At 31.4% G+C, this 19084-nt stretch overlaps 2 protein-coding genes across 2 annotated transcripts; one reads left to right on the top strand and one right to left on the bottom strand.

The window, feature by feature from the left end:
• Positions 1 to 4169: 4169 nt before the first annotated feature.
• Positions 4170 to 5864, top strand: LOC112740554 (uncharacterized). Its single transcript, XM_029292503.1, has 2 exons — positions 4170 to 4696; positions 4901 to 5864. Exons 1-2 carry the CDS (start codon positions 4170 to 4172, stop codon positions 5862 to 5864), a joined length of 1491 nt encoding a protein of 496 aa, XP_029148336.1.
• Positions 5865 to 16406: 10542 nt separating this feature from the next.
• On the bottom strand, positions 16407 to 17740 carry LOC112743827 (transcription repressor OFP1). The gene has a single exon (XM_025793184.3). It carries the CDS (start codon positions 17492 to 17494, stop codon positions 16454 to 16456), a length of 1041 nt encoding a protein of 346 aa, XP_025648969.1. The 5' UTR covers positions 17495 to 17740; the 3' UTR covers positions 16407 to 16453.
• Positions 17741 to 19084: the final 1344 nt, after the last annotated feature.

Here is a 19084-nt window from a genome sequence, read left to right as displayed (position 1 = left end):
TTTTTAATCATTAGCATCAGGAGGTCTTCCTTCAGACTCAAGTGCCAACAAATAAAAGGAGTCTTGATAACTAAGTCGACTAAAAGTCGATTCAAATTTTTCAACAACATCTAGCATCAAATAAGTAGAGTTCCACCTAGTAGACACATCTAACACTACCATAACCTTACAAGTTATATTTGTCTCTTGAATACACCTCTTAAAAGATTGCATCCTAGTAGGAGATTACTTAACAAAGTTGCATGCAGTTCTTATTTTACTTATTGAGCTATCAATTTCCTTCATACCATCAATGACAATTAGATTTAAAATATGAGCACCACATCTCTTATGCATGAAATCTTCATTTAATAATGTTGATCCATTTCAATCATCCATGTCTCTAAGTAAATATGCAATTACAACACCATTAGCACTAGTATTGTCAATAGTTACACAACATATATTTCTCGTATCTCACTCTTGCAATCATTATTCTAAAAGTCTCTTTATGGTCTCACCCTTATAATCAGTAATGAAACTAAAATTTAATTTTTTTTATTCAATATCCACCCCTCATCAACATAATGTGCAGTCACACACATATATTTTAAATTCTGAATTGAGGTCCAAGTATCGGTAATAAGGAAAATCATTTGGTAATTTTCAAATAACATCTTTCTCAACTTCTCTTTCTTATATCTAAACAAAGCCATAAAATCTCTAGTGATTGTGATACATGTGGAAACCCTAAACCTAGGTTGTGCTTCACTCATAAACTCTCTAAAGCATTGAGCCTCAACAAATTTAAATGAAAGTTCAACAAAAATTATCATCTTTGCAAGGACAAGATGAGTTTGTTTTTTATTAAAATCAACAAGTTTCATAGTAACAACATTAGGGTCATCCTCAAATTGGCTCCAAACTGGAATGATTTTTTGTCCCTTTTCAACTTGCTTACGAGGATTTTTAATATAAATTCTCAAATGTTTATGCAAGTTTGTGGTACCATGACTAGAACTATTACATGCATTTTTTTTACAATAGTTACAAGTGAAAACTTTTAGAAAAATGAGCCCAAACACTACTAAGTGCCTACTAGGTTTATGTTTTACTTCTTTTAGAGGCTCGTCAGTAGCTCTAGTAGCTTTAGTCTGTGTTTGTGTTTGTGCATCAGGTTCTAATGGAGGATTTGAGGCAGGCAATAAGGAGGGAGCTAGGATTTGTGATGTTCCATCAGAAATACCATCGTGAATAACAGTGAGAGTAGCTGCACTTGGAGAAGATGTGCTTCCAACAACAGTGTCACTTATAGGGTGAGTTTTTGCCATTTTTAAGCTCCGAGAAACATAACAGAACATCAATCACTCAGACATTGTACAAGAACTCAGAATTAGTGGCTAACATGGCTCTCAACAAGAACTTCAAATTCTTATAAGTTAATAATTGAACAAAAAAAATTAACAACACTTACCCTAAAAAATTAAACAGAAAGTACATAAAATTAACAGAGAATATAAAAAAAAAATTAACACTTACCCTAAAAAAACTGGATCCTTACCTGACCGGATAAGATAACTGCCACAAACCAGAAAAGACGACGCTGTTGACGACTAGAAGACATCATCGATGACTGCACGATGCATGCTAGAGATGATAACATCACTACCTTGGAGAGGGTGACACTGACGCATGCTCGACTGGACGAATACACTGCCACGCTGGAGAGGACAACACTATCGGGGAGGACAATGTTGCCGGAGATGATGTTGCTGCAGTGTTGCGGGTGAGATGACATCATTGCTGGCTTGCTGTAGCCTGCCTTAAGTGAGTCAATAACCGCCGTGAGTGAGGAAGTAAGTTTGCCCTCAGCCTTCAACCGCCTCCGTAAGGAACTGTGTAAACCCTGGGTAATTAATAAATAATTAACTAATAAATTAATTATGAGTCAAAGGAACTAGAAAATTAAATTTTATAATTTAAAAAATAAAAATAATTAAAATACGAATTTTAACACTAATTTTAAAGATTTTGTTTCAAAATTGAGCCGATGGACTAACTGGTTGGACCAGGCCCAAACCGAGTCCAAGGCCCAATATATAAACCTAGCTTCAGCCACACTTTACTTCATTTTTCCACCATTCACCTTGAGAAGAAGAGATTGGAGATCAAGAACTCTAACCCTCACCTCCAACTTCAATTTCATATAACTTTTAATCCGGAGTTTCGATCGCCGCACCGTTTGCGATCGTGTGTTCGTCTCTTTGAGCTCTTTAATTCTAACCCAACAAAGTGGTAAGGATCATTAATTTCCATGCCCAGTTCTTTGTTTCTCCCTTTTTCATATTTTTTATTTGGAAATTGAGAGATTTTGATGATTTTGGTGATTTAGGTATAATCTAACCTTGGATAATTATTGGATTTAGCCCCAATCATCGTTAGGTAAGGTAAGAAAATTCTAACCCTTATAGTTTATGGATAATTGAAAATCCTAGTATTGATTTTGATATATTATGTGGAATTAGATTGAATTTTGTGTTGATTGGAGTCATATTGATGAATTGAAACAAAGTTATGGTAAATTGAAGCTTGAGTTGGTCTGGAGATGTTGAGGCTTGCAGAAAAGATATTTTATGATGTATTGTGGCTTGCAGTGGCGGAGCTTCACTCAGACAAGGGGGGGCCATGGCCCCCCAAACTTTTTATAAAAAAATTAGTAGTACTTCATCAAAAATGAAAAATAGTTCAATTGGTTTAAATGCTTTACTATAACTTGAAGTATCCAAGTTCAATTCCCATCTCATACATTTATTGTATAATAATTTTTAGTAAGTGGGCCTTTGTTAACTTCACAACACATTAAAATTAAAAGATAAAATCAAATCAAATCAAAAAAATTATCTAACAAAAAAAATAAGAATAACAAAAATCATCTAATAATCAAATCAAATAAAAAAAGATCATCTAATAAAATAAAAGATATCTAATAATCAAATCAAATAAAAAAAGATAACTATAAAAACACAAAAGATAACCTTTGCTTCTCAAAACACGCTACTGCTACTGCCTTTGCTTCTCAAAAACGCTACTGCTACTGCCTTTGCTTCTCAAAACAGTGAAACACGCTAGCTATTGGCTTTGTTTTGCTTCTCTATTCAACAAACAACACTCCTTTTATCTTTGAGTTCAAATATAAAAAATTAGGTATTTTTTATTTATTTAATTTAATATTATTTTATATTTTACTATTTATTTAATTTAATTTTTTATATGATAAAAATATTATAATATTTAATAAGTATTGATATTATTGTATTTTGATAAATTCATAAAAAAAATTCAATAAATATTATAAATTTTAATATTTATCCTTCTAACTTTTTTTTACATATTTTACAGAATATATATTCAAATTTTGATACAAAATAATGATGAAAAATCAAAGAATTGATGCATTTTTTAAGAGGAAGGCTAATATTCAAGAAGGGGAACATATAACTTCTACAATATCAACACCTATAGATAGTTCTTCTACTATAATGAATCACGAAGAAAGTGAGATACAACCTTCAAAAGTTCAAAGAGTTGCATCTGATGAGTTTGATCTTAATTCTTTGGAACGAGACCCTGGAAAACGGCTTCAAATTTGGCAATATCACCCAAACCAGAGAGATGAGGTTAGACGAGCTTATCTTAAATGGGGTCCATATCAAAAGCATCTTGACAATTATCCTCTATCTGGTACGAAGCATCCAAGACGATTTCAATATGCTTGGTTTGGTATTTTTCCTTCATGGTTAGAGTATTCACCTTCTGAAGATGCTGCATATTGTTTATTTTGTTATTTGGTTAGCAAAAAACCCAGTGGACGTAATGGGTCAGATATTTTTATTAGTAAAGGGTTTAGAAATTGGAAAAAAGTTAATGATGGAAAGAATTGTGCTTTTCTTAAACATATTGGAGATCCTTGCTCACCACACAATAATGCAGTTGGAGCATGTCTAGATTTATTGAATCAGGCAAGTCACATCCAAAATGTAATTGAGGATCATACTTCTGAGGAAATTCAAAAGAATCGATTGCGTCTAAAATCCTCCATTGATGCAACTCGTTGGCTTACATTTCAAGCTTGTGCTTTCAGAGGCCATGATGAGACTCCAGAATCAAAAAATTGAGGTAATTTTCTTGAAATGATAAAACTCATAGCATCTTACAATGATGAAGTTGCAAGAACTGTGTTAGAAAAGGCTCCATATAATGCTAAATATACTTCACATCAAATTCAAAAAGAAATCTTGCATATACTCTCAAACAAGATGAGAAAGCATATTTGTGAAGAAATTGGAGATTCCAAGTTTTGCATTGTAGTAGATGAAGCTCGTGATGAATCCAAAAGAGAACAAATGGCACTTGTTTTGAGATTTGTTGATATACATGGTTTTATTCAAGAGCGTTTTCTTGATCTTGTACATGTCAAAGATACTACATCATTAACTCTAAAACAAGAATTGTGCGGCATTCTTTCTCGACATGGTCTTGATGTCTCTAATATTCGTGGTCAAGGATATGATGGCGCCAGCAACATGAGAGGAGAATGGAATGGGTTACAAGCATTATTCTTAAAAGATTGTCCTTATGCTTACTATATCCACTGTTTTGCTCACCGATTACAACTTGCATTAGTTACTGCATCAAGAGAAGTTATTCCTGTGCATCAGTTTTTTTCAAAATTGACTTTCATCGTCAACATCATTTGTTCTTCTAGTAAGTGACATGATGAGTTACATGCTGCTAAGACAGATGAAATTGTCCATTTATTAGAGATTGATGAACTTGAAACTGGTAAAGGGGCAAATCAAATTGGTACTTTGAAACGAGCAGGTGATACTTGATGGAGTTCTCATTTCTCTTCTGTTTGCAGTTTGATAAATATTTATGGTGCAACGTTGACTGTTTTACAAAAGATTATTGTTGATGGATCAACTTATTCTCAGCGTGGTGTTGCAGATAGTGCTTACAATACCCTGACCTCATTTGAGTTTGTATTGATCTTGCATTTGATGAAAGATATGATGGGAATAACTGATATTCTTTGTCAAGCTTTACAAAAGCAGTCTCAAGACATAGTTAATGCTGTGCAACTAGTTCATTCTACAAAAACACTTATCCAAAGCATGAGAGATGACAGATGGGAGGAATTATTAAAAAATGTGAAATCATTTTGTGAGCAACATGATATTCTAATTCCTGATTTAACTGCTTCTTATGTTGCAAGGCAAGGACGCTCGCGTCACCAAAAAGATCATATTACAGTTGAGCATTATTTTAGAGTGGAGATATTTTTAGTCACAATTGATAAGCAATTACAAGAGTTAAATAGCAGATTTAATGATCAAGCAATGGATCTACTAAGTCTGAGCTCTACCCTCAAGCCTAAGGATGCTTACAAAAATTTTGACATTGCTAAGATTTCTACTCTTGTTGATAGCTACTATCCCGAAGACTTTACTGAACAAGAGAAGATTAATTTGCCTTTTCAGCTTCAGCATTTTATTCTTGATGTTCGTCAGCATCCAGAAATGAAGAATTTGTCAACTATTCATGAACTGTGTAGATGTTTAGCAGAAACAAAAAAGTCAAAAGTGTATTACTTGATTGATAGATTGATTCGTCTGATATTAACTCTTCCAGTTTCTACAGCTACTACAGAGCGATCATTTTCAGCAATGAAAATAATAAAGACAAGGTTAAGAAACAAGATGGAGGACGACTTTCTTGCGGATAGTTTGGTTATTTACATTGAAAAAGAAATTGCTGAAAAGTTTAGTTCTGACTCAATTATTGAAGATTTTAAGTCATTAAAAACTCGAAGAGTACCATTATAAACTATTTTATATTTTTTATCTGTAGAATTATACAAACTTAAAGAATAATTATATTTATAAATTTTATTTTGATATAAATATTATTATTAAATTTTTATGTTAAATTTCCGTCCCCCCCCCAAATTTTGGTTCAAGCTCCGCCACTGGTGAAAACTTAGGCTAATTGACCATAGGATAAGCTTGGATTGAATTTGGTTGTTGATGTGATTAGTGAATAAATGTTTATATGTGTGCAATTGATTTGAGATTTGATATGTGTATATGAATTCGGTGGAATTATGAGGTATGATGACAATTAGTATGAAATTAGGCCGGAGGCCGAAATGAGATAATTATCAGTAAGTTGGATGATTGTTGTTGATTTTGGTTGAGGAATTATTGAGGTACATATATGAAATTGTTGAATAATTGAATAAATTGGGTGGTGGTATGTTGTGAAATGAATGAAAGGTGTTGAATAGAGTTTTGGGGCTGTTTTGGGATTGTGAATCATTGGTTTGAAATTGAAGATTTGGAAAAATGGTGGTTTTGAACTTTTTGGTAAAAATAGATTTTTGACCAAATTCAACGAACCATAACTTGAGCCTCAGATTTTGGATTTGAGTGAACTTTATTTCAAATTGAAGATAATTATAAGAGCTTTAAAAACGGATTAAAGATTGAGAAAATCAGAGTTTTATAGAGGAAGTTATGGACGTCGAAAGTTAGGTACAGAAAATTGAATTTGGCAAAATTGTAGAAAAACCAGAAATTCTGCTTTGGGTGCCCACGCACCCTATCGTGTGCACGCATGCAATGGACAGGCGTTGACACTCGTGCGTCGTATACACGGGGCTATGCGTACGCACACCCTGCGAGTTTTACAAGATGTGTGTAGGCAGAGTATGACGCGTACGCACAAACGGAAAATCATTTCTGGTGTGTGTGTATGCACAGTATGATGCGTACACATGATGTCCTATTTTTCACACAAACTTCTGTTTTTAACTATTTGACTTCTTGGCAAGTTTGTAAACTTCCGTAAAATCTCCTGTTTTGGTAAAAAAATGATATTTTTAAATATTTAACTAATCCTTTAGCCTTCCAAACCTCTATAACTATTTTTTAAAGTTTGATACCTAGTTTCTAAGCATAGGAAGCCGAGTGAACCTATGGAGGAAGGTTGTGAAGGGAAGTACTTGACTTAAAGGGTGTAAATGAAGTTAGAATTGGTAAGGAAGGAGATATGAGAAGTGATTGATAATGATGATGATAACAATAGTGAATTTGAGAATGAATGAGACATGATTAATGGCAACAATGATATTGATGAGTTGGATGTGGGGAAGGCGGTGGGGCGCTAATTCCCTCGACCGGTATGGTACGGCTTCACTAGGGGAAGGTGGTAGGGCATTAATCTCCCGATATATTCCCCCTAGTTTCTGCCTCTAGGAGAAGGTGGTGGGGCACTAATTCCCCAATCTTATGCCTCCTAGAGATGTTTAGTCGAGAGACAATATCCAGGTTAGCTACCGGATGTGTCAGGTTCTAGTAGTATAACCGACACGTGAGCTCATAGTCAATAGGACAGGCATGCGTCATATGCATTCGAATGCTTTGTTTGAGTTTGCCTTTGTTTTGGTTTGCCTAATTGCTTATCTGTGATTAACTGCTATCTGATCTATTTGCTGTAGCTGCTATTTTATCTGTGTTTTTCTTGTCTGTTTTGTTTGTGTTTGTACCTAAGAGGTCCCTCATATAGCAGAGGTGTGATGAGGGCTTTTCTATATGGTGATTAGGAGGTTTGAAGGAGACAAGAGGTGGAGATTTAGTTTAGAAATGGGAATCCTTTGGGTATATTACCGGACTTTATGGTTTAGTATTGATTTTAAGTTTGATTCTAAGTGTTGGAGTTTTAGGAATGCCTCTGGAGTTTTCGAGACATTATAGATTAACTATGCGAACACTTTTACCATACTGAGAACTTCCGGTTCTCATTCCATACATATATTGTTGTTTTCATATGCAGAACATGTAACACCACGTTGAGCTTGCTGGAGACTCCTGGGATGCGAAGATCTACCTTTGGGATATTTTGTATTTAGAGTTTTGTATGTATATAAATAGTATTCTCCATCTTGTACATAACTTACATTTTGTCCCTCTTAGAGGTTTTGAGACCGGAGAAACAGGACTTGTATTTTGTCTTTTGAAAAATATTTTGGGGTTGTATATATGTATATGTATATTCTAGCCGGCCTTGGCTTCGCAGATTGGGTCTAGAGCATTGATTATATTTATTCGTTGGAACTCTCTTTCTCTCTCTCTCTCTCTCTCTCTCTCTCTCTCTCTCTCTCTCTCTCTCTCTCTCTCTCTCTCTATATATATATATATATATATATATATATATATATATATATATGTCTTTTAGTTTTCTATATAAGCCTTCTATCTTAACGTTTTTCGTGAGCGATGAATTTTCGGTTTTGTCTTGATCGTACCTCTTTTTTTCAAAGCTCCTAAATATATTATCCTTGTTATATACCTAAATATATTATCCTTGTTATATATATATGTTTTTCACTTTAAGAGGTGGTAGCGCCTCGCCACCTTTGATTTACGTCCTAGGCGTAAAGTTCTGTGTGGTAGAGTGTTATATTACAGTTCGTTCTCGTAGAGTCTGGGAATGGACTGACTATGTTTCTGAGCATACTCTGAGTCATGTGTACATGCTATTTAGGATGTCTGCTTGACATATATAGCATAAGTTTTCATGGACATGCCTTTGGGGGGGGGGTTCGAAGTACTAGACTCGAGATATTAAGACTGATCACCTTAATATCAAGTATTTGGTGTGGACAAGACCCAAAGGGCGTCTCGTGGACGTGAGCAAAGTTATCCGGTTGATTCTTATGGCCAGTTTGGAGAAGATGGCTACCGTTATGTGAGCTAATGTTGAAAGGATGGCACAAGCCAACTGGGAACACTGATGGAGTGGTAATGGGCCTGGTGGTGGAGACAACCAAGGAATTAGGACTCGTGCAGCTGAAGTAAAGGTCGATGACGATTAGTTAGTGAGATAAAGAGATTCAAAGAGGTTCTGGTAGGAGCGGCTAAATGACTAGATTTTTAGTGGACTATAATCAAAGTGGCGTTGCAGAAGCGCGATGATTTTGATGGTTTTAGAGTTGGAATGACATGAAAAAGAAGTTTTAGGATCTGACATTGTTTCAAGAGTGACGGAATATTGAGGATTGGGAGTTGAGATAGGAAGCGCTACCCTCCCCTTATTTTCTTATAGTAACTGAATTTTGAGGGTAAAATTCCTAATTAGGTAGGTAGGATGTAAATTCTGGGTAATTAATAAATAATTAAGTAATAAATTAATTATAAATCAGAAAATTAGAAAATTAAATTTTATAATTTAAAAAAATAAAAATAATTAAAATACTAATTTTAACATTAGACCAATAAACTAACTAATTAGACCGAATCTAAACCGCACCCAAGACTCAATATATAAACCCAGTTTCAGTCACACTTTATTTCATTTTTCCACCATTGACGTTGAGAAGAAGAGATTGGAGATCAAGAAGCCTAACCACCTCAACCTTCAATTAAGTGTTTTGAGACTCTAACACACCTCTTACACCCATAATTGAACATCTTTTAGGTTAGGTATACCCAAAATTAAACATTTAATTGGCAGTATAAAGTTCTGTACTTTACTTTAGACATTTGCAAGTGGGTTATACAACAATTTACATCATAGATATCTAATATCAAACCTATTATAATTGAATAACTACCAAATATTAACTATAATTAAATTTATCTATAATATATTATAATAAGTTTTTATGAGATGCTAATAAAAAAAGTATATTATATAAATGATGATTTATTATTTGTGTATAGATAACATAATGAAATTGCATCAATTTAACACTAATAGTATTTTTAAAACTTTTTAAAAATCTTAAAGACGGAAAATAAACTCTACCGAGATAAATATTATGTCAAATGATTTTTATTTTAATTAAAAATGAGTATCCAAAATTCCAAACAAAGTAAAAAACCTATGGACACAATTAGGGTTGGTAATGGGTAGGGTAGGGTAGGGTTTGGACTCTACCCTAACCCTACCCGCGGGTTGAAAATTTTATTAAAACTCTACCCTACCCTACCTGCGGGTTGAGAATCTCTCGACCCTAACCCTACCCGCACCCTAAAATTCTAAACCCTACCCTACCCTACCCTACCTGCAGAAATATCAAATTTTTTCAAAGTAAATATAAAATTCAATTATTTTAAATTTTATACGTATTAATAACAAAAAATAAAAAATTAATGCTCTAAATTATTAAATTAACTAATTAGTTTAGTAGTTGTTCACTTATTATAAGTCATTACATAAGAGAAGTTGTGGGTTCAACTCTTACTTCCTTCACTATATAGAGAAATTTTTATAAAATATGTGCTATATATGTGGTGCGGGTAGGATAGGGTAGGATACATACATCCTAAACCCGTACCTTACCCTACCCGCAGCGGGTAGGGTATCCTACCCTATTCGAATGGATTGGACCAGATTGAATATCCACGGGTAGGATATGAATTGCCAGCCCTAGACACAATACGAAAGTGAAAGTACAGTTCAAACATACAAAACAAAACCTGCCCCTTATTACTTGATTTTTTGGCCATTACGAATCACTTCCTAACTAATCATCATGTGATAAAGTTCATATATGAAACTATAAAAGCATTAATTAATATATCTGTACTATTTTCTATAAAATAAATAAATATAATATAGTAAAATAACTAAATTTGTAATACTAAAATAGTTAACTTCTTACATAAATATAATCAAACTTTTCAAAAATATCATGTATCTCTGTATAATTATAATTAATAGCTAACTTTTTATGTTCATGTAACATTTTTATATCAATCAAATATCAGGGCTAGAAAAGTTCCAATTTTTTTTACAGCACTAATTAAAATATATATTAGCAGATTAACCAAAAATTATTTTTCTTATGGATGCAGGGATGGCGTATTGGCTGGATATTGACTAAGGAGGGATATTGCTGAAGTGTAGAGCTCACAGTCAACACGCCGGGAGCGTGGTACCTAAGCAGGTAAGCGACGTGGCGGCACTCCTCCAACACGCCAGTGGCGTGCTAACTCACCACGCCGGAGGCGTGGTACCTGGAGACCCGTGAAGCGCAGCAGAAGTTCGCAGAGTTTCAATGCCTGCTGCAGCACCACGCGGGGGGCGTGTTGCAGCCTTGCCTGCATGCAGGGGACAGCCCCCACTCCAGGAACCAGCGCGAGCTTCTCTTCTTCATGTATATATATGCACTCTTCTTCTCTCTTTCCATTGTTAACATAACACAGATGCTGAAGCAAAGAAATAAAAGAGAAGGAAAGAAGTGTGTTAGTGTATAGGTTGTAGTGAGGACAATGTAGTGAGAAGTAGTGAGTAAAAATATGGCAAAAAAATTATTAGTTTAAGGGATTAAAGAAAAATAGTACATAATTATACGGCGCCTGAAGAACATATTATCAACTATTTGGATCATCCTATTTATGTAAGTTGACAAATTTTAATTTTTTTTTCTGTATTTAAAGTTTGTTTTTTATGTATTTATATTTTTTTATGTATATATATTTTGTAATCAGAATATTATTTTGTGTATTTTATAAATATTTTAAGAATATAACAGTAGTTTTTATAAAATAAACATTAATAATAATAATATGTAAATTTTTTAATAATTTTTTATAATTTTTGTTATTATGAATATATTCCAGAACGTGGACCAATTAGCCTTCACCACGTCAATACGCCCCCACATGCTGATTCAGCACGCCCCCTACGTACTTCTCCTGATGATCAATCAGCTTTCGTCACGTGGGCGTGCTGATTAAGCACGCTCGTTGCGTGCTGCCTTGTTGGTTCAACCATATAATGCTATGTGGCTTCCACGCCCCCACGTGCTTCAAGTAACACGTTTCCTGCGTGTTGTGCTTTCATCTGACACGTCGACCTGTGTATAATACACATAATAACTCCATTTTCAGTTATTACACCACAATGTTTTCTATATCCAAATTATTGAGCCCAGATTAGCAGCTAAACACCCCCTTCTCCAGACCAAAAAAAAACCCTCGTCCCACAAAAAAACAAAGAGGAATAGAATAACCGTTTTTAAATTAAATAATTTGATCCTTTGATAACCTTTTGGTCGGTATGTCAAAGCTATAACCTTTCCTTTGTCTTGAAAAGATACAACATTATCAATTGGCGCCTAGGATTACAGCTTTAACTCCACATATAAACAAGGTAATAATTATTAACAGATAGTTCAAGAGAAGAAATTTACATAAACATTTAACCATGAGCAAAATAATAATAATAATAATAATAATAATAATACACAAATTCAAATTCATTATCTATATAAAATAATATATATTTATAAATAAATACATAATAAAATAATACATACATTTATAAACAAATACATAAAGATGCAATACCCAAATCAAAAACAAAAATAGATCTAGAGTTGTAGCTGTTCATCCAAGAGATTCACATTCGGCTATTACACACAATATGATCCTATGCAAATGAGCCTACTAAACTTATCTAACATATCTGATAACTACTTTTGTAATAAACGAAGTAGGTTTGCCTTTATTAGAGAGCTTTTTGGTTTCTCATCCACAGTAGTTCATAGGGTTTAACGCATGTGGCACACTTTGTTTCTACTTTCTAGTTTCTACCCATTTGAGATTTGAATTCCATCTCAATAATGAAACAGACAAAAAACAAATAAATAAATTGTTTTATTTATTAACTAAAAAGTGTACGGTCATTTATTGAAACGGTTTATGTGCTTTTTGATGTGTGCATGCTGTATGTGTTGTTGAGTTGGAAAACCGGCATGCGAGATCTTAAAAAGCTGCATGTTTCTCTGGCTGTAGGGACTAGCAACACCACAGAAGAGAAGAGATAAATAAACAAATAATAAATCCTTTCAATTTTACTCTATCTGCCCTTCATGAAATCAACAACTTGTACTAGTGTACTTAAAAAGCCAACTTCTTTTTGAGCGACTAAAAATTAAAACGAAAAAAAAAAGGAAAGAGAAAAGAGGAGCTGAGGTTACACACAAATTATTTATCATATTGGTTTATTGTTGGTGTTGTGTATGTGAATAGGGATAGCAGATGAGGGAAGATTTTTGTCCTATTTCATCCTGTTTTCCTGCCCTATAATAACTTGAAATAAAATTTGTTTCGCTCTTATTTACAGTGATAAAAAGTTGAACTCTAATGGGTTCTCACGGATATTCGCTTTTCGCTTTTATCCGTCTTTATAATTATTAAAATTTTATAAATAAAATTAAAATTTAAAATTTATATAATTATCACATATATAACATAAATTAAAATAAAAATTTAAATATGATATAATATTATTAATTATTTTATATATATTACATATATTATATTTAAAATTATTTATATACCGAGACGGATAAAGGTAAATATTACCTAAACCTGATCCTACTCTGTCGTTTAAGATTTTTTTCCGTTAAAAACTCATCATATCAAAGTGAATAATTACCTGTTCCGAACGGATAGAGGGTCGACACTATCAAATAAAAAATAAAATAAAATAAAAAAGGTCCTTACCTACTACTAGAAGAAAATCCACCACCCCAACATTCAACACCACACATCTTTATATTAGAGAATAACACTAAAAAAAATTTCACATCCAAATTTTTTATCCGAGATTGCATTGGAATTATTTATTGAAAATGGTTGTATTTTTCATAAACATGCTAATAATATGTCTTTCGTAAATAAAAAAATTATATATTTGCATTTTTTCAAATTTATGGATATTTTAAAAACTTAAAAATATAATATAACTTTACATATTAATAAAAATAAAAAAATGCATCATAATTACTGCATATATATATATATATATATATATATATATATATATATATATATATTAAAATTTGGAAACAATTTTACTAAATATTATTGTTCTAGCTTATACTTGTTGAAAATTGTTATACCAAACTCACTGACTTTCACTCTTAAGGTTTGATTAAATTGTTTTGATGTTTTCTATTTGTTCAAGTTATATTCATTTTTATAGCAGAGTTAGGTCTTATATTTACGTAATATTTAATGTTTTATTTCAAAAAATAAAGGGTGTTGGTGTAATATTTACTATATCATGATCTATTATCATAAAATATTTTTTATTTGATTAAAAAAATAAAATATTTACTGTCTTAACTAATTTTACGTTTCTTATTATTATAAAAATGGACTTATTATTATAATTATAAAAATTATTGAACGGAAAAAAAAATGGTAGATCAACATGGACTCTAACGCTTATTAATTCACTAGTAACATAGAGTCGATGTACTAATTTACTAAAAAAACCGAATTTTTTACTTAAATTCATTTGTTTATTTATTTATATTAGTAGATGGATTTGCTTAAATTTATTTGTTACAATAAAATAAAAAATGATCAAGAAAAAATTTATTTAGTTGTACTCTTTACTTTCATTTCATGACCACTAACCCTCTCCATACCCAAAAAAAAAAAAAAATGGTCTCCACCCTTTCATTTAATAAACATTCTGGTAAATTTTCTAATACATACAAACATTGTTCAAATTTGTTTCTAAAATTATGAAGAAAATGAAATTTCATAGTTAATAATGGAAGAAGTTGTAAGTTATTGCAGCTACTGATTCTGTCCCCTAAAACATTAACTATTATACGATTTTGTGCCGTTGTGTCTTGTTCTTCCCGGATTGCTTTTTTGTGCTCTCCTATACTCTCTTTTCTTATGGAAGATGACACCAACAAAAACAATGTCCAATAATTAATTGTGGTCAAAGAGAAACATATATATTAACTAAATAATTTTTTATTTCTGAGAAAAATATCAATATGACGGATAATTATCATGGTTACTAATTATTATTATTATTATTATTATTATTATTATTATTATTATTATTATTATTATTATTATTATTATTATTATTATTATTATTATTATTATTATATGCAATAATTCCTTGACAAAACTTTTGAACCTGGTGAAATTGCACTAACTCTTCCTTTTTCTTCATTCAATTTTTTTTCCTTTCTTTTATCTTCTTTCTTTTTTTCATTTGAATGTAAACTAGTCATGAATGAGGAGATGACCATTCTAAGGAAGAGAAATTTTGTATAACGCTAGAATAATATGTAGATACAATAAGAATAAAATATCAAAATTTATCATAAAAAATTTTATCTCTCTTAAACTAATCACAAAAGAAAAAAAAATAGAATAATGATGAGAAACCAACTTTTTCAAGAAACATAAGCTAATTTTTTAAAATCATTTTATTTATTTTAAATTATAATCCTAAATCATATATTCTTAATCCTAAATTATATTAATTCTAAATAATAAAATATAAATCTTAATTCCTCTAAAAGATAAAAAATAATTAATATTAAGAACATTTCTAATACTAGTTCTAATTTCATTTCATTTGGGATTTTATAAAAATATTTATAGGACTATATATTATAAATAGTAATTTAAAATTAAAAGTGAAATTTATTCGTTTAGTACTTAATTAGTATTAGTTCAACTAGAATTTTATATTATTTTAAATTATTTTATCAACATAACTATATAAGTGATAAAATTTTATTAATTCTTTATTAAAGTAATAATATTATATCTGTAAGGTGATACTAGTATCAAAATTAATAATATTCTAAAAATTCTTTATTAAAGATACTCTAACTAATTAAATTAATTTTTTATTCTTTTTCAAGACGATATTAAATCTAATTTAATCCTCACGTAATCATATTCATTTAATATAATTGACCAAAACTCCCTTTCATTTTTGTTTAGTAACGGTATCACCAGAGCTTTGCTTTCTTCTCATTTTACTCCTCTTTAGCCGTTTTCATACTCACCACCATCAAAATATACTAAAAATATTAGGATATATTTAGTTTGCCTTTTCATTTTTTTATTATTTTTATTTTTTTAGATTTTATGAAAAAAATAAAAACAAAAAATAAAAATATAAACTAAGCGCAATCTTAATGTTCCAATAACTTTAACCGATGTTCCAATAACTTTAACCGTGCTGTATGATAAATGCAAGTATATCTATCCGCTCAAATAATGAGCTAGGACTAAATTAATGCCCATTTAATTAACTCAATTAACCAATATGATATACGAAAATGTTTGGTAACTAAAGAAAATCAATTAAAAACAATCATAACTTATCATATTTAATATTTATTATTTGTTGCGATAATTAATAAATTTTAAATAAGATAAATTTTGGTTGTTTTTAGCTAATTTTCCTTGGTTACCAAACATTTCCGTTGGCTTATATATATATATATATATATATATATATATGCACTTGAGATATCTAGACCTCAATAAAATTGTATCATGAAAGAAAAGAAATTAAACACATGAGAAAATTTTGATTTTGGAATTAATCTAAAAAATATAAAATATTGTTATTCTTGTCGTTGATACATGTAATTGATATTGTTATTATCAGTTAAATCAAACCAAATTTGCTTGAAGACGTTGATGATTAAGCCATGATACTCATCTGAATTCAGAGTTAGGTAACAAGCAAGAAGATCCTCCAAATCCTTCGAACTCCTTATGTTGTTCTGCACAATCATCTCCACCATTGATTCTCTGAAGTCTCTCTGCGGATTCAACGATGACTTTACTATCGCAAAGCTTCCCGAAACGCTCCTCCCTTGTCCGGCGGACGCGTCAATAACGGCCGAAGAAGTAGTGCTTCTTTGGCCGTGTGATGCGTCCGCCTGATGATGGAGTTTCCGGAAACTTGCTCCGGAAACTCTGGGAGAATTGATCCTAAGCCTCCTGGCCCCTGCGGCTGAGCTAACGGAGAATCTTCTAGAACACGGGGTGGTGGCGTTCTTGTTCTTGTTTCTAGATTCTTGTTGGTTCTTTGGTTTGGTGAGAATTGGAGGAAGAGGAAGATGTTTGTTGTTAATGTCAGATTTTGTTGTGGAAATGGAGTTGTTGTCGACGTCAATGATGATGTCATCAAGCGAGGAGGAATTAGAATTAGAGTCGGTGTGAAGAACACGGTCTGTTCTGAATTCTGGCTCTGCTTGGAACTCTGATTCACCATCGGAGGTAGTAGTGTTAATGGTAGGCGTCACATTGATAACAAGAAACTTAGAAGAAGAAGAAGAAGAAGAAAGTCTTGGAGTAGTTGTTCTTCTACTAGTCTTTATTGTTGGTCTCTGTTTTGATGATGATTTTCTTGGTTGTTGTTGAGGGGAAGTGGTGTGTTGTCTTGTAAAGTAATAGGACTTTCTTGGAGTGGTGGTGTTGTTGAATTGCTGCTTTGGTTTTGATGAAGAAGGTTGGGTTTTCTTGTTGGATGGAGGATGAGGAAGAGGAGGAGTTGGTGACTTTTGCTTTCTTGATGATGATGATTTGTTCATGTCTCTAAGCTTGTAGAACCAAGCATTTGGGATCATGTCTGATAATTTGAACCTGTAATTTCCCATTATTCCCCCACTCTCTCTTTCCCTTTGTTTTTGTGTTTTGCTCCTACTATGTATCTATGTCATGTTAATTTGAGGAATGACACTTTCTTTCTTCATTATTTTGGCAGCACTTTGCTTTTGTCTTATAAATTCAGAGTAGGGAAGAAAAAAACCAAGCGATGATTTTGGAATTGGTGGTACACTAGTACTCTAGTAGGGGCTGCCTTTTTTGGAGAGAGAGATAGAGAGAGAGAGACATTGGCAATTTGGAATAAATGATACAATAAAAGTGGGGCTAATATAGTAATATAAGGTGGTGAAGAAGAAAAAGTTACTGGGTAAACTTTAGAATTGTTTTTAGATTAGAACACTAGAGGTAAATTCCATAAAAATAACCTAAAATGTGTGTTATAGGTTGTTGTGGATTTTATAATTCTGCAGTGATGTTTTGTATAAAATGTTATTGACATTTTATCCTTATATAATTAAAAAAATATATTTATAATATGTCATTGATATTTTACTTTTTAAAAAATTAAAAAAAAATTTATAATACGATACGTTATTATTGAATTATGTTGTTATTATGTAGTATAAAATATTAAAATGACCAAATATTCTCATATTTCACACAAAAATTATTGATATATAAACAGTTTAGCCTAAACTTTAATATGTGAAATTTGTGGATAAAATTTTTATATATGAATAATTTTAATGTAAAATACAAAAATATTTAATCATTTTAATATTTTACACAATTATGGTGGTAATAAACGTTTTGTAATAAAAAATATTATTTTAATTATTAAAACATAAAATATCATTAACGTTTTGTTAAAAAATATTATTTTAATTATAAAAATACAAAATATCAGTGACATTTTATAAATAGCCATAACAATATTTAACACATAGATTGGTTGGTCATAAAAAATTTTACACCTAATAATACAATATAAAAAAGAAAAAGTTCGAAATATGTATAGGTTATTACATTTCAAAAAGAAAAGAAGGAAGAAAAACACTGCTAGAGTCTTTTCATCATAATCATCAATTCATCATAACTTTACAACCCTGAAACCTTGATTTGCATAGAATTAGAATCTTTCCAGGAAAATTTATTTTGTACATGACCATGCCTTGTTAAAGTCACGATTTAAAAGACACAAAAAAAAAGTCACGATTTAAATTAAAATTTTAAATAATAAATATGAAAATTAATCGTTTTTATCTAGATGCTGATACATAAGAATCAAATAAACTAAATAAATAAAATAAAGATAAGAGAATCTAATACTTTTGCATCATTATATATTCACTAATTTGGAAAGTTGCCAGTTAGTGAATGAAGCTTCTGATTTCAATTTCATGACATTTACCTACCAAACCCAAAGTAATGTTTTTTGTGTTTCATTTATTAAAGAGATTAAAAGGATCCACACACACACTACCACTTATGTGAGATTCCCCTTGAGAAAATCCTTGTCTCTTTTAGGACCTTAAACTCAGGTTCTTTCTCAGCATACATCTGATTTCATCCTATCATGTAACATCATAGGAAAACAAACAATTACAGCATGCAATGAAATAGTGTGCTGGAGTAACATT

Source organism: Arachis hypogaea, chromosome 14 (genome assembly GCF_003086295.3).
Source record: "Arachis hypogaea cultivar Tifrunner chromosome 14, arahy.Tifrunner.gnm2.J5K5, whole genome shotgun sequence".
In the NCBI taxonomy this organism is placed as follows: domain Eukaryota; kingdom Viridiplantae; phylum Streptophyta; class Magnoliopsida; order Fabales; family Fabaceae; genus Arachis; species Arachis hypogaea.
The sequence above is the reverse complement of the archived record's forward strand: the minus strand, read 5'-3'. Positions and strand labels throughout refer to the sequence as shown.

Excerpts from the sequence above, each read along its gene's own strand:
- LOC112743827 (XM_025793184.3), bottom strand. The coding sequence starts at position 17,494 with ATGGGAAATTACAGGTTCAAATTATCAGACATGATCCCAAATGCTTGG.
- LOC112740554 (XM_029292503.1), top strand. The coding sequence starts at position 4,170 with ATGATAAAACTCATAGCATCTTACAATGATGAAGTTGCAAGAACTGTG. Across the intron at positions 4,697-4,900 it reads GAAGTTATTCCTGTGCATCA|TTTGATAAATATTTATGGTG; the intron begins GTTTTTTTCAAA and ends TTCTGTTTGCAG.